Source organism: Sciurus carolinensis, chromosome 1 (genome assembly GCF_902686445.1).
Source record: "Sciurus carolinensis chromosome 1, mSciCar1.2, whole genome shotgun sequence".
NCBI lineage: Eukaryota > Metazoa > Chordata > Mammalia > Rodentia > Sciuridae > Sciurus > Sciurus carolinensis.
Window position 1 is genome coordinate 87507985 of NC_062213.1, and position 17005 is coordinate 87524989.

At 37.5% G+C, this 17005-nt stretch overlaps 1 protein-coding gene across 3 annotated transcripts in view; it reads right to left on the minus strand.

Moving 5' to 3' along the window:
• Nucleotides 1-14832, minus strand: part of Uap1 (UDP-N-acetylglucosamine pyrophosphorylase 1) — a 34999-nt gene extending 20167 nt beyond the window's left edge. For all 3 annotated transcript variants that reach the window (XM_047556794.1, XM_047556786.1, XM_047556778.1), the window contains exons 1-3: nucleotides 14637-14832; nucleotides 9006-9342; nucleotides 326-530 (exon numbers count right to left, since the gene is read on the minus strand). In XM_047556794.1, the coding sequence (XP_047412750.1) occupies nucleotides 326-530; nucleotides 9006-9285 (485 nt within the window). In that variant the 5' untranslated portion in view covers nucleotides 9286-9342; nucleotides 14637-14832. The remainder of the gene's footprint in view (nucleotides 1-325; nucleotides 531-9005; nucleotides 9343-14636) is intronic.
• Between the last annotated feature and the right edge of the window lie 2173 nt (nucleotides 14833-17005).

Genomic DNA, 17005 nt, shown 5'->3' on the forward strand with positions numbered 1-17005 from the left:
CTAATTTCTTTAAAAAAAAAAATCTTTACCTAGACAAACTATCAATCAGTATGAAGTTTCTAGACTAGGAGAGTCCACAGAGTTCTTAAACATACTTCTAAAGATACTTAGGGATGTAAAAGTTAGAAGTGAATAGATATTATTAAGGCCATAGCAGTCATCTATCTAGCTGTGAGAAGTACTAATTCTAATATGTATAGTAAAATATACATCCTGAGAAAATCAGAAATAGCAGAAAATGTGTCTACTTATGAATAAGGTGTATATGCATTTTTAATATTATAAAACAATATTTGTTCAGACACTCCCATGAGACAAATCTTACCATGGAATGATGCATTTGTTGCCATGATATTTTTCAGCTAACTGCTGTAACTTCAGGATACGTTCTGCTTGAATCTGAAAAAGCGTCTTATGGGATGGCAAACCAACATCATACATCCCCTTGGGATATGCAACTCCAAGTCTTGTCCCCTGCCCACCAGCTAGAAGAAGAACTGCTACTTTGCTCTGAGAAATCTGGAAAAGTCCTAGAAAAGAAAACACTTGTATCACAAAACATCTATAATTCAACATACAGAGGTATTAGCAAAGACACATCCAATATAAGGTATGAAGAACAAGGAATCTACACATAATCATGAATGACTATCTTGTTAAAAAAAATTATTATAAAAAACAATTAAACTTGTGTAAATAAACCAAACACCAAAACAATGAATGATATACTTTATGAACTAATAAATATTTTTCTAATAACATTAGGAGGCAAGGAGCAAGATATGTTATAAATGTTTTAGAAGAACTAATCAGATGTGACAAGTCAAGAAAAAGATAAAAGAAGACACTAAGTTTTCAGGACAAATGATGATGCTACTAAATTATTTCCAAAAAAAAAAAAAAAAAAACCCTCCAGGGCTGGGGAGATAGCTCAGCTGGTAGAGTGCTTGCCTCACAAGCACAAGGCCCTGAGTTCGATCCCCAGTACTGCAAAAAAAAAAAAAAAAAAACCCTCCAGTCTATAAATCAATCAATAATAAGTAATTAATCAATGAGCATGCAAATACAGTAGGCATGCTACTACCCTGTATATGTAAAAGAAAAACCTTCAGTTGGGAAAGCAGTAAATGCTTAGGACCCCAGTAAATGAAGTTAGGACACATGGTCTGAAATCTCACTAAAATGAATGAAGCTTGAGGAATTTCATACGAAGGGCATTAGGAGACTTGGTAGGGTGTGGGAAATGTTCTATATCTTGACTAGGGTGGTAGTTTAATGTATGTTTGTAAAAACATAAAATTATCCATGGTATTGTATGCAATTATACTTTAATAAAATTTGGAGTTATAGCTCAATGGGAAAGCATTTGCCTAGTATGGGCAAGGCCCTAAGTTCAATCCCCTATGCTGCTAAATAAACAAATTTTGTAAAAATGCCTGTTTAAAAAAGTGGGACATCTTTAGCAGCTCATAAAATAATATGAGATTCAGAGTCTTTTCATGACTGACTTAGTTCTCCTATCTAGAATTTGTCATTTTTCACCAGTTGAATATTCAGTAATATATACTACTCAAACAATGCTTAAACAAAATGTTATTCTTTGAACCAAAATGAATTCAAGATAGATTGAAAATCCAAATGCAAACAATGAACTAGAAACACTATTGTCAGAAAGAGGTGTTCAGTTTGGATTAAAAAAGCAACATCAATATCTTGCTATATTCCATTTCTAAGATGTATTTTATCCTTCAAAGGTGTACAGTCTCAGCACCAAAAGGCAGAGAAGTTTGTGAGGGAAGAGGTTGCACAGAAACTGGGTCTCCAGAAAGCAAGAAAAACTATAAAATGTCAAATAAGATTAAAGCAATGGTTGGTTTCTGTTCTAGTTTTCTAATTTTCATACTTTTATTAAAATTCTTAGAAATTTTTGTGAATAAACGTGGTCACTGGTCATAACTGTAATAGTCAGCTCTCTATCTGCAGGCTCTACATCCATGGATTCTACAAACTATGGATCAAAAATATTCTAAAGAAAAAAGAATCGTACAAACTATATTTGTATAGACTAAATTTGTACAGACTATTTCTTGTCATTATTCCCGAAACAATACAACATAAAAACTAGTTACATAGCATATACACGTATTAGGGACTATAAGTGATCTAGAGATGGTTTAAAGCGTATGGGAGGACATGTATGGATTATTTGCAGTTACTACACCATTTCATATAAGGCACACAAGCATCCAAAGATTTTGATATTCAAGGAGAATCTTGGAATGAATCTCCCACAGATACCAAGGGATAACGGTGTTATTATCTTAAAATCCTTAGGTAATGTGGGTTTATCTAGTTTATGCTTTATGTGTTTTATGTTTTATGTGTTTTTTATATATCAGGTTTTCTTAAAGATAATATACTAGCAATAAGAACTTAAACACTAAATTTAATATAAAATTAGAGATGTCAGTCCTGATTCTATAATTTTTCTTCATTAACACATAACTATAGCAACTATTCCAATTATTTTTAATGAAAGAAGTTTAAAAGCATATTACATATTTTCATAATTTTCATCTTTAATCTGAAGTCAACAGATACCCGAGACTTAATTTCCTTTCTTCCTTATCTAGAATCAGAATTGTCCTTATTATTAACTTCACAGCATTTACTTCTACCTTAACAGTTGAATATAAGAAAACAATTTTAAAACCCAAAATATGACAGTTGTAATATTGTCCATTTTAGAAATAAAAGACTCAGAAAAGTTAACAGTCTTGCCCAACCTCACACGTGAATCAGGTTTAGAAACTCACTCCAGGACCTATACACACTATACTGCCACCCATAGTTACTTACCACATCCAAACATTTAATACATGTATTACAGTACCAAAATTTTTAGATATGTAAACTTCCTTCCTAATTATGTTGCCCTTTCTTCTCTTTTTCACTGAATTCATGAGAGGCTGTCCCCCAACTTTTTTTTTTAATCTATCTTACCGACCACCCTACACAGAAATGCTATTGAGCAAGAACAAGCCAACATTCTCTAAAACTTCCCTCTTTTTTTTATGTTCTTGGCCTGGCTTTTTGGAATTGAACCAGGGCCTCACACATGCTAGGTAAGCAATCCACCACTGAGCTACAACCCAGCCCTAATCACTAAAACTTAACATTTTAACAGTATTCTAGGTTTATGTCTACCTTAAGCAAGCCCCATAATCACCATATAACAAAAACTGAATGAAATAAAGGAATATGAAGGGAGCAGGAAGCTATATAAGGCAAATATGAAAAGTGTTTAACATTGGGTTATTCCCTGAGTTATCAGAAACTATGGTTTCTAGGGAATAAATTAATTCTACTGTCATTGATTCACAAGGCATTATTTTAAAATACAAGTCCACAATGTCCTGGGTGAGAATTATTTCTGAATACATAACTCTCCAAAATTTAGAAAATATGTATTTATGAAATATATAACATTTTATTATAATTACATTCCCAGCAGATCAGAATGATACCCCATAATCAAATTAAACAAGATTAAGTAAATGTCATAAATAGCCTCATGTCTCTTCAGGTCAAAATAGATTTTGTACCATTTAAGAATAACAGATACAGAACTGCAGTCTATCTGGATGGTCAGATACCACCAAAAGTATTAGAATCAGAAATATTTCTGAACATCTTTTTAAAAAGTTACAGATAAATATTTTGGATACAGTGGTTTTGGTTCTTTTTGTACTACATATTTGCCTTGAGCATATGTTATAAATTGTTTTATTGTTAATGGGGCTCTTACCATTCTTCTGGACTTTTCACTTTTTTAAAATTATTTCCCTCAGCTATCTTGCCTGAAAAAAGTAAAAGGCACTCTTCCAGGCAGCACCATGGGTCAATACCAAATCAATATTTTCCATAGGTTCTAACCAGTTATCAAAATATCCCTGCATAAACTTTTCTCTTCTTTGGATCAGTTCCCTCAATATTGCTTCATTCCAATTTCCTATTCTTTTCAATTTTGAAAGTTTCGCTAATCAGCAACTCACAGTGGCCTCATTTATTCAAATAAGTAATGTGTTTGTTTCCACACTTTCTTCTTTCTACCTGTGGGCATGATAACCAATCTGGTCACTACTACCTAAAACTGGCATTGAGATTATGCCCACTAGGTGTACATTTCCAGGTAGACAAACATTTACATCTCATCTCCATCTAACCACAACTATTATAATGAATTACAACACAGTCTGTAAATATTTATGCTAAAAAGCCTTTTGCATTAACATCTTCCTGCTGACGCATCTTACTTAGGAGTAAATAGAGAAAAACAAGAGGTAAGAAATCAGTCTCTAGGGGTCTGGGGAGATAGCTCAGCTGGTAGAGTGCTTGTTTTGCAAGCACAAGACCCTGAGTTCGATCCCCAGTACTGCAAAAAAAAGAAAGAAAACAGTCTCTGGAGTATCAGAGTGGCATTTTCAAAAACAGATGCAGCTACATCTGTTGTCCACATTATAAAATTGTGTGTATATTGGCTAAAGTAGTCATCCACTTCAGTTTACTTAAAGCTGCAATGTTTATCAAAAGCATATAACATTTAAATTAGTATGTATCTTATAGTGATAAAATGCCTACTGAAATTAAGTGGACCAATAAAATTCAATAAGCTTTTCTGTTATACAGCAATAATATATCACTCCAAACTGTATGTGTCAGAAAATAAATTTTGTGTAGGAGCACTGTACCTGCCTGAAAAAGTAACTGATTATGCCAATCTACTTGTCCTGGAAAAATTAACTAATGTACCTGGCCCATGTGACAATTAGGAAATTATGAACATCTCCTATTCAACTTCTGCAGAAATATGAGAAAACCTGCAAAGTTTCCGGTTATCACCATATCATTCTTTCATCTCTCCATTATAGAACATACGAGTTAATAACTTTCCTACAGGAAGGACTTCAACACAAATCAGATCAGAGGTTTAAAAAAAAAAAAGAAAAAAAATTCAAACCCCACTGAAACATTTTCTGGGTCGGAATCTCTCTCTCCTTGTATTGTGGGTCCAAGAGAGTTTGAGCACTTTTCCTGATTACTTTTAAAAAACAGAAAGAAAGGAGAGTTTATAGTGGACTATAAGAGATCAGATGTTTCCTAGATAACTTCCTGCTTGGACTAGCTCCTGCCATATGCTTTACAGTACACTTTAACCTGGGCATGTGTCTGAAACAAGGAAGGAAAGTAGCACAGGTGCTCCTGAAGTCTGCCAGAACTTTCTTTAAATTGTCAGCACTCCAGGATATTGGAATGGCATCAATAGGCTATTCAACTATTGGAAATAAAGGAAAGGTTATCCAAAAAAGCTAGTCAGAGGAAATATTTTAAAGTCTTTAAGTTTTAATCACACATTAGACCTGAAAATGTTTCCCCAAAATCTTAAGCATAAACACAAACTAATCAGGGAACTCTATTTGAATCAACCCATTTTAGACATAAGAGGATTATTATAGAATATTATAAATTTTATTAGGCATAATAATAGCACTGTAATTATTTTTGAAAAAATCCACACATCTAAATGTATACTGAACTATAAAAGGGTAAAAATCACATGATGTTTAAGATATGCCTTAAAATAATGCAACGAAGAGAAAAGGAATGAAAAAGATGAAGCAAAAGTAGCAAAAAATTAATTTTTAATCAAGGTAGCATATGGGAATTCATTATACCACATTTATCTCTAAATATGCTTCAAAATATGCTTGAACTTTTTCATAATAAAGTCTTCAGTCAACAAATCATAAGGCCAAAAATGTGTGTATGTGTGTGTGTGCGCGTGCACATGTGTATGCATGTGTGTGTGTGTGTGTGTGTGTGTGTGTGAGAGAGAGAGAAAGAGAGAAAGAAAATATGATCAAATATTACTAGTGAGCATCTCTGGTTTGTGGGATGGCAGAGGTTTGTATTTTTTCCTTTGTAATTGTTAGAGATTTTCAGTTTTTCTAAAACAAGCATGCATTCCTTTTAAAATAAAACAAATCTATTGAGAATATCACTACACTATAATTCAGAAAATGTAGAATAAATAATGTCAAGAATGCACTTCTTCTAAACAATCCAATTGCTTTTCTACTTCAATATTATATGGTAAAGAAGCACCATTATATGGAGTTGGGTTTAGGGAGGGGGGCAGGAATGGAGGAAGGAAGGACTGTATAGATGGAGGGGAAGGGTGGGAGGGGAGGGGGGGAAGGGAAAAAATGGCAGAATGAATCAAACAACATTACTCTATGTAGATTTATGATTACACAAATGGTATGCCTTTACGCCATGTACAGACAGAGAAACAACATGTATCCCATTTGTTTACAATTTTATAATAAAAAAAAAAAAAAAAGAAGCACCATTATATTAAGAAAATGTGTATCTACACAATGGAGTTTTACTAAGACACAAAGACAAATGAAATTATGGCATTTGCCAGTAAATGAATGAAAATGTAGAATATCACGCTAAGTGAAATAAGCCAGACTCAGAAAATGAAGGGTCAAATGTTTTCTCTCATATGCAGAAGCTAGAGCAAACTTAAGGGGAAAAGCGGGGGAACTGGATATTATAAAGACACAGGGAAGATCAGTGGAGTAGAAGAAGAATGAGCAAGGAGGAGGGACAGGAAAGAAAGGACATGCAAAATGAATTTAACAAAATTATGCTATGTGTGTATATTAATACACCGCAGGGAATTCCATCTTTATGTATACAGAAAAGACACCAAACAAAAATAAATAAATAAATAAACAAACAAATAAGTCAGTGAAAGGAAAATCAGTAGAGTAGAAGAAGAATGGGGAAGGAAGGAAGGGAAGGAAAAGCAGAGGGAACAGGGACTAAAATGTAGTAAATCAAATTCCATGCATGTATGACCTTGTCAAAATGAATCCAACTAACTACTATATATAACTATAATACTCTAATTTAAAAAAAAGCACCATTATGATTAATAGGAAAATGTTTCATAGGCAAAACAAAAGACTAACACTGCATAGAATTATTTTTTTAAATATAAAATTAGAAATTTTTTATTCACATAAATATGCATTCATCTTAATAAAGAATGGGAGTTTTTATTAAGCAAATATGTTTTTCAAGTGTATCTTTACTACAATGGCATTCTTCTCAAAGGTTCTAATTACTTCTCTTTCAGATCTCAGCTTTGTAAAATAAAGATTCTCCAGTTACTCATCTACATTCCACTGCTTACATCTGGCCACAAAACTTCAAAAATTAAATTAAAGCAAAGATCTCTCTTCAATAGGAAGGTCACCTTGGTATTCATCCTTCAGAAATAAAGAATTTTCCACCCTACTTTTAAAATGTCCACTATCATCTTAATAACCAGCAGACATTTTGAAATGACTATATAAGGCTTTTTCCCCCATCCAGGAGAAAAACAATTGTCCTTCATTCAATTATGAGGATTTTCTTACTATCTGAAATATAATATCATCTTCAAAATGGCAATCTCTTCTCTTTGAGGATCTTTATTTTGTTATGAATCCACAGACACATAGTAGTTTCTGGCTAAGTAAAAAGGATATAATGTCAGCTACAAAATCTCCTTCTCCACTCCTACTGGTTAAGCCACATAACTATTTGGCTTGAGAATAAGCCAAAAGGAAGTTTGCTTTGTACCTTCTTCTAATGTACCTTGGTTCTAACAGTTCCAGATTATAGTTAAAATGGGAAGTCATAAATGTAGAAAAGTTCCACAGATTCAAACCAAAAGATCAAACGATCATAAAAAAAGATTCAAATTACAGGAGACCCCAATTGTTACTTATGGCCATTACATAAAGCTAACTAGATTAGCCACCACCAAGAATTTTAGATCTGAAAGTACCTCCTTGAAGAATATCCAATTATTTTCAAATTGCTTTTTAATCTCCTAACATTTTTAAATAAAATCCCTTGTAAAGATAAAATATACACCAATAGTGGTGGCACATGCCTGTAGTCCCAGCAGCTCGGAAGGCTAAGGCAGAAGGATCACTAGTTCAAAGACAGCCTCAGAAACTTAGAGAGGCCCTAAGCAACTCAGCGAGACCCTGTCTCTAAATAAAATACAAAAAGGGCTAGGGATGTGGCTCAGTGGTTACATGCCCCTGAGTTCAATCCCCGGTACCAAAGTTCAATCCCCGGTACCAAAAAAGAAAAAAGATAAAATACACAAACTAGAAAAAAGCAAAACTATTCTTGCAGGGAATACAAGGAATAGGGACTTCTCTAGTTAGTACCCACTTTCTCCTCCTAATGAGATTGCTCCCCCAGCAATGAAACCTCTAGGGCTCTTTAGAACACAGTTTAAAAATTAGTGTTCTTCAACAAATAAATGGTAAAGAAAATGTGTTCTATATACACAATGGAGTATTTCTCAGCCATTAAGAATGACTTTAAGCCAGGGGCGTGGTGGCATACACTGGTAATCCCATCTGCTCTGGAGGCTGAAACAGAAGCATCACAAGTTCAAAGCCAGCCTCAGCAAAAGCAAGGCTCACTAAGAACTCAGTGAGACCCTGTCTCTAAATACATTTGGTTCAGTTAAATGTGTGGGAGTAGGAATGGAGAGAAATATGGAAGGAAATAGGATTGAAAATACAGGCTAGAGACAAGGTAGGGAAGCTTTTCAGATTAAACCAAATTAAATTTTAACATTTAACTTCCAGGGGAAAAATAGTCAGCAGAAGTATAGAAATTGAGAAGGCAAAGAGACTAGAGGCAAATTAAGACTTAAATGAGAAAAGCCTTGAATGGGACACAAGAAATGAAAATAGAATATAAGGAACAGCAATGGGAGATGCTACAGATATCCTGGGAAGATAATTTGTCACTTTCTGGTCAGTCACCTGGTTTAAGGTAGTAGGAGAGTTAAAATGTTACATAATCCAGCTACTTTAACAATTTTAGTATGTCTCGAATAACAAACAAGATATGCTCAGTACCTTCACTTTCCCAGGCCTGGAGCTGATCTTGATCCCTGGTAGCACTGCCCAATACCTCTCGGGGAACAGGTTCCATTCGTGCATCCACTTTCTCTTGGTGAGAAGACTGGTTAAATCCTTCAATGGCCTTTTGGAAAAACAAGTTCAGCTCCTCAAAGTTCATGGCCTGGAGTTCAGCATAAAGTTCTACCTGTTGAGTTTCTTCTAATTCATTCCAGAACTGTAGCAGGTGTTCTTGCCCAGTTCTGGACAACCTGAGTTTGAGGTCATCGACATTCATAATGCTCTGGTAGCCAACCTCTGTGAAAACAGGGGTACAATTTCTGCAACAGTGAACCTAAAAGAGAAAAGGAATTAACAGCAAGTCAAAGTCCAAACTCCAAACCTGAGGGGATTTTTCCCTATTAAATTAAGTACAGCCATGCACTGCATAATGATGTTTTGGTCAATGACAGACCCATGTGACAGTGTTCCAAAGACCTAAGTGACATCACAGTCATCTAACTTCATGTAAATACACTCTGTGATGTTCACACAATGATGAAATGGGCTAACAACACAATTCTCAGAATGCATTCACATCATTAAACTATATATAGCTGCAATTTTTAAAGCTTAATTTAAGAAAATTAACTTCTGCTTTTATGTCACTCAATATTTGTAAGAGATGAAACATGTAAGAGAACAATAATTAGCATTATGTACCACATGAAGTACTTTACCTACATGGTCTCATTTAATTTTCAACAACTCTGTGACATATATACTATTGTTATCATTACTTTACAGTAGAGGAGACTGAAAAGACTGAGGCACAGAGAGGATAAGCAACCTAGCCAATTGGTGGAATGGAATGTGAACTCAGGCATTCTGATTCCAAGAGCTCACAGTCCACCACTTTTACTGTCTCTGAACTACTCCTCTGACCACTACGTAACCACTCAATATGTCAGTAGTCCTTTTATCTCTAATGATAAAAACAACTCTGTTGTTGCATTCAAAATACAGCAATATGCAGGAATAGAGAACAATATATAATCATGAAATATACATTTCAATTCAATAGCCACTTATGCAGAGAAGCAAAACATGAGAAGTCCTGTGATATGAAAATGGACCATGCCCCAACACTGGAGTTATCTATTGTACCACATACTTAAAGGAATTCCAGATGCCCATCACCTGTTAGATTTTAGATAAAACCAAATAAAAAATGTTTTCAACTTTGGTATCTTCATCTACTAAGTTGGAATAATAAAAATTTCCTCACAAGTTCAGAGACATAACTTGAATAATCCTTACAATCAGAAAATGAAACTCAAATAGCTTACGTAATTTAAACAGCAATTTTAACACAGATCTACCTGACTATAAAATCTATGCTCTTTCCACAATACATCTTTCATAAAAGCAGAGGAAATACTGCCAGACATGGTGGTTCATAGTGGTGCATCCCAGCAGCTCTGGAGGCTGAAGCAGGGATGATTGCAAGTCCAAAGTCAGTCTCAGCAACTTAGTAAGGCCCTAAGCAACTTAACAAGACCCTCTCTCAAAAATAAAAAAATAAAAAGGGTGAGGATGTGGCTCAGCAGTTAAGCACCCCTGGGTTCACTCCCCAGTACCACAAAAAAAAAAAAAAAAAAAAGCAGAGGAAATACTAAGTACTCAACACAAAGTCTCATTAAAAACAGAAGCAATAGGAAGTATATGTGACCAAGGAACAGATTTGGGATATGGGTATTGAAATTTGATAATTCTGCGTTCGTCATGTACTGCTTGACAACCAGGATATATTCTGAGAACACATGGGTAAGCGATTTCATCACTGTATGAACCTCATACAGTGTATTTAAACAAACTTAAGATGACATAGGTCAATAATTCAACTTGGCCTCTTAATGCAATCAAGACACAGTAAACACAAGATATATGAGGCTTCTGGTGGTATATATGCATACTGTCTTACAGTAAACATTTTTATGAGTAGAAGTGCACTGTAAAATGATGATAAAAAGTATAGCCCAGTAAATGAACCATTAACAGCCATTTATTATTATCAAGTCTTTTGTACAAAACTGTGTTACGCTTTTAATAGACAGTGGGATACTAGGTTTGTTTACACCCAACATCACCAAAAACATGTAATGTGATGTGCTATGTTATGAGGACAATGATGTCAGTAGGCAGGATAGAAAATTTTCAGTATCATCTGTGGGACTACTATGGTAGATGTGGTCCAACAAGGACTAAGACACTGTTATGTGGCACATGACTATATTTCTATTAAGTGGTTGTGGGTCCAACGACCACCATTCTCTTATGTGAATAGGTTATTCCTCAAAGTTTGTTACTCCTGAAAGTTTTTCTTTAATGGAAGTATATGTTACTAAATAATTTAAGAAGAAAATTAACTTTCATACGCCATTATTAGTTCACTCACCAATTTTTTTTTTCAATATTGAAGATTTAGCCCAGGGGCATTCTATCACTGAACTATATTCCTAGCCCTTTTAATCTTTTTATTTTTTTATTTTTTATTTTTGAGACAGTATCACCAGGTTGCCAAAGTTAGCCTTAAATTTTCAATCCTCTTGCCTGAACCTCCTGAGTCACTGGGATTACAGGCGTGCCCCACCAGGACCAGCTCACTCACCAAATATTTAATAAGCACTTACTGTCTACACTGTCTGGGTGATAGGTAAAACACAAAGAATAAAGCAACAATGTGTATATTCACATTTCCATTTAGGAGACAAATATATAAAATGTCAGGTAGTTCTACAAGATAATAATAAAGAAAAATAAAGTAAAACTAAAAAGCAATAGGGGTGATGGTGATTATTTTATATCAATGGTCAGGTAGAGCCTCCACAGAGCTAACATTTGAGAAAACATTCAAATGAAGAGGGAACAAGTTAATAACTCAGAAGGAACATTCTAGGTAGAGAACTTCAAGTGAAATAGCCCACTTGCTATGTTTATGGAAAAGCAAAAAGGTCCATGTAGCTGGTGCACAGTGACAGAAGCAAAGGATGATTGGAAGTAAGGCTGGAGAAGTAAGCAAAAGGCAGAACAAGTGAGGCTTTGTGGTCAAAGTAAGAACTTTGGGGTTTGAGAAGCCCACTGGAGAATTTGGAATAGGGGATTACAAAGGTCTGTCTTAGGTCTAAAAAAATCGTTTCACTGTTGTGTGAAGGGGAACACACACACACACACAAAAAAAAAAAGACTATGAGGAAGGAAAAAGTAGATGGAGAGACACCAGTTAGGGAACTACTACTGGAGGCTACATGAGAGATGATGCCTTAGAGTGCTGGTGAAAGTGGACCAGTAGGATTAAGTAATGGATTGAACATGTAGAGGGAAATCAAGCAAAGATGACTCCACATCATGGTGCCATTTACTGAAAATGGGCAAACACGAGGATAGGAGCAGATAGAGGGATATGTATGGAGAGTGGGGAGAATCATGTTAAGTTTGATATTAGAGTTCAGAGGCAATACTAGAGCTAAAGCTAAAGCTCTGAAGGTCATCAGCATACATGATATTAAGTTATGGACTAAATGAGATCCCCAAGGAAGCGCAGGTAATTATAAAAGCAAAGTCAGGAGACTGAGCTGTGGACACTTACTAGTGAGTATTCAAAGACATTTCTACTGATTAATATGTTTCAAAAGTTATTATGCTATTATTTTTATGTTTAAAAATATATTAAAAAGACAGCTGAGAAGGATGAATTTATATCAAACCATTTTCCAAGGAATGGTTCCCAAGGTCTCACTTATACTATCACTATTGCCCAGATTCAAGGTAGTACACTGTAGTGGGAAGAACAGCAGGGTAAATAAGTAGTAGAATAGGAAGTTTTCTCTTTTTGATTCCTTCCCCATCATCAGACCCTGTGCAAATCATTTCATTTTCCTGCGTATATCTCTTATGAAAATAAGACCATCAACCTTCTTCACATATTCCCAAGAGTCAAGAGTAGAGAGGGCTCAGTGTACTAAAAAGTACATACAAAACTATTATTGTAACACTGAAAGTTATAAATCAAAATTTTCCCAAAAAGACATTACTCATCCACACAAATACAACAACTAATAAGTTTAATTTTGATATCTGGACCCAGGACACTGGCAATCTACAAAAGTTAACAAGGTCACATGTGCACCATTTACACATAACTACACTTGAGTTTTGGACAAACAATTCATCTATGATGTTTACTTAAAGCAAATAACCACCCACTCCCATCAATATAGTACATTTCCCCCCATTGCTGGTTCCAGCCAGCAATGGGTATGTGTGTGTGTCAGTAAACAGCAATGCGGAAGAGAGTTTTTAAAAAGACTTTTATTCTGACAACCAAAATCTGAAAAAGTTGAAAAGTTGCTCTAGAAATTTTGAGGAAACTTGAGATATGCCCATAGCCTAATGCATCTGTATGAAAAAAAAAAGACAAATATGGTAAGAAAGCACCATTGTCAATTACACTTTTATTAGAATGTAAATGCCAATATTAAAGAAATCCAGTATTTCCTCCTCTTTTTCTGGTCTCTATCTCTGCTTTGAGGGCTATATGTATACACTCATAATGGATAAACTAAACCGCTTTGGAGCTTTTTGAAAAATAGTGTTGAGGCTGACCATAACCACTGACTGAATCCTATAACTGCTTGGCAGCACAGCCCATGAAGTCTTTTGCAGCTCCAGTTAAGTGAGCCAACTGACTAATAATGGAAGAATAGACAACTGCCTTCAATTTCCTGCAAACTCTTGGGTCCACACCCAGTTACTTTTACCTCAAAGTCCTTAAACTTTTACACTACATAATGACATATACATATTATAATCACTACCACCTGATTTCAGATTTCATGAGCCACATACAAATAAATATAGCACAGCGAGAGGATAAACTTGATAAAATCTTCAAGAAGCCATCTGTTCAGCAAATGTGTGCTCTCAGCTCTACAATCCTATCCTGCTTGGCCAAACGAGGGAAAATCCAGAAATTTCAACATTCTCTCATCACCAATATTAAGACAAAAAAAAAAAAAAAAATAGTGGCAAGCAAGTTTGGTCCTACTGTCATGTCCGCCACAGGTATCTCCTGTTCTTGTTTAAGTCATCAATTCTTTTCCTCACATATTCAAGACACCCCCACTCGCTCCCACCTGACAGTTCCAACGACCACACCTACCCCACTGAAGGTCTCCCAAACTTGACAAACTGTCCACAGGATCTGACCTGAGAACCTCAAGGCTCCTATTCCCATCCCAGGTGAGGGCCCATTCCCCCACCGACTGCCTTGAAAACATCTTTGAGTCCAGAGATTGCCCAAACCTCCTTTCTCTCAACGTCCCCACTCCATCTGGGGCGTCCTCATCCCATCCCGACCCCTCTACCCACCCGGAGGCCCATCCCACACACCCTCCGGCGGAGACTCCAAGAATGGGGGGCAACCGCGGGGCGCACGAGGTAGCGCGTGCGAGTGCCGCGGGATCCAAGACGTGGGCCAGGTTGCCGGCGTTGTGCACGTAGTGCGACGCGTGCCCACGTCTGCGCGCGTGGCGGAGGGGTGTGTGTGAGACCTGGAAGCTGTCTCCCCACCGACTGGGAGCCCCTTACCTTCCTCCACGCGACCGCAGCTCGGCAGGACTCCGACTCCTATGGCTCCGCCACTCAACGGCGTTCCGCACCCGCTCCGAATATATACCCTCATCCGGGGGGCTGGGGCGGCGGGGCGGGCCGGGAGCTGGGGCCCAGGGGAGCGCCGGCCCCGGCCACCCCGCCTCTCTCGCTACTCTGAGTGGCTGCCGGTGCGGGGAGGGGCGGAAGCTGACCGCCCCGACACGTCAACGCCGTGAGCGCAAGCAACTAGGCGGGCACAGAGAGGAGCGCGGTGCGAGGCGGGGCCTCGTCGCGTCACTCACTCTCTGGCCCAATAGGGCGGCCCTGGGAGCCCTGTCAGTGGGACTAGCGGGGGGCGGGGTCATTTGCGTCCGCACTCAGTAGCCGTGCCAGACCGGAGAAGTGGACCTTAAGCTAGATGACCCCGGGTGTGAGCCAGTGTCTCTTAGTCGTCCCTTTGGCCCAGTGCCGCGGGGCGCATACCCTGTTCAGAAGCGGATCCCAGAGTTGGGAGGAGAGTTCTATCTCCGCGGGACAGATTTCCGAACACCCACGCGGATGATTGAGAAAGGACCACCAATTTCTCAGCGGAGAAACTTCCAGGGCGGGCCTGGCGCGCCCTCTGACCTTGGGCTAGTTATTTGGTCTCTAGTTTGCTGGATACCTGGAAGGGCCCCAACTTAGTGGTGGTATTTTGAGTTCCAAGCTGGTGAAGCCAGGAGGGTTTCCTTTTGCACAATCAGACTTGAAAGAAATGCAAGAAAAGATATTAGGTAACCTGAGATAGCGATGAGTGCGCTAGTGAGAGTGAGCCTGGGTCACCCTAAGGTGTTGGTGGACTTAACCTTGTTGGGCACTAAGATGGTGGTTAAATTACCTCCGGGGCCATTCAAGGGCGGATGTTTAACAGTCCTGTTACACAACGTTTTGCGGAATGCGCACGAAGGTTATAGATTCAGCACGCTGCCCTTAGAAGTTGTGTTTACATTTAAAGTTGTGTTGCATTTTGCAGTTTTTGTAAGTCCAATATGAAATATCAAAAGCTCCTAGATTTAACATAGGGCCCCTCATAGAGAAATTTAGGCGTATTTAGGTGCCTTCGATTTTAAAATCCGGTAGGTTTGTTTCCTATTTTAACTTTTCTTTTTCAGTATTTTCTTAACTATTCTTGCATGCTTTTATGAGGATTTCAGTGTCAGTTTTTCCAGTTTATAACTTGAAAAGGGGTTGTAATTCATAAATTAACGAGAGATACTTTTCCATTTGGTATTTTTGGTGATTTTTTTCAGGAACTTTTAGAATTGCCCAAACACAAAAGTCTTTAATCAACAGAGCACACAGCTCTGGAGGAAACAGATCAAGGAAGGGTGTGATTGTCAAAGAATAGATTGCCTGTCACATGCCCTCTGGTATCCAGTCAGAATGCCAGGTCACCGGAGAAACTGTAAATGTTACCAGCAGGGCTGTTTGTGATGGCAGCTGTGCTGCCTTAGGACAGGAATAAGGATAGGGAAGTGTTTTTCTCTGATTCTCAAACTTCCAATTGAAAACAGGTTTAGCCAAACTTGGAAGCAAACATCTGTAATCCCCGCGACTCCGGAGGCTAACACAGAAGGATCACAAGTTCCAGGCCAGCCTCATCAACTTAGAGACCTTGTCTCAAAAAAAGCGGGGGAGGGGCTGAGAGTGTAGCTCAGTGGTAGGGCAAAATGCGGAGGGAGGAAAGACGGATACACTGAGGCGTAAGTATTAAATGAAGAGTATGAATCCTGTATGCATTGGAGATTACCTGGAATCCTTTTGATCTTTGTATATGGATGCCACTGAGGATGGAAATATTAAGAGCAAACTGCCACACTTTAGCATGTATTCTTATTTTGTGCTAGGCTTATTCTGTGCCAGACGGTGATATAATTTCACCATGGGGAATCAAAAGATTTTGTGTCCTCAAGGAATTTATAGGAGAGATGTTCCTTTTTAAAGATAAAGGACCATAAGTGCAAATGCACAAATAGAGGAACTCAGGACTCAGAGGAGTGAGAGAATAAAGTAATGAAGAAGTTTCTCTAAAGGATAGGTCAATAGGAGAAGAGGTGGGAGGTAAGGGACAATCTTAATCTTCATAAGAGTCTGCCTTTTGATGCTCAGCCTTGGTGATGGAGGCTCTTATGTTTTGCCACTGGCAACACCATCATCTTGTCTTTTTTTGGACTGGGAATTGAACCCAGGAGTGTTTTACCACTGAGATGCATCTCCAATCCTATTATTATTTTTTTTTTTTTTTGAGACAATGTTTCACTAAATTGCTAAGGTTAGCCTCAAACTTGGAATCCTCCTGCCTCAGTCTCTGAGTCTCTGGGATTACA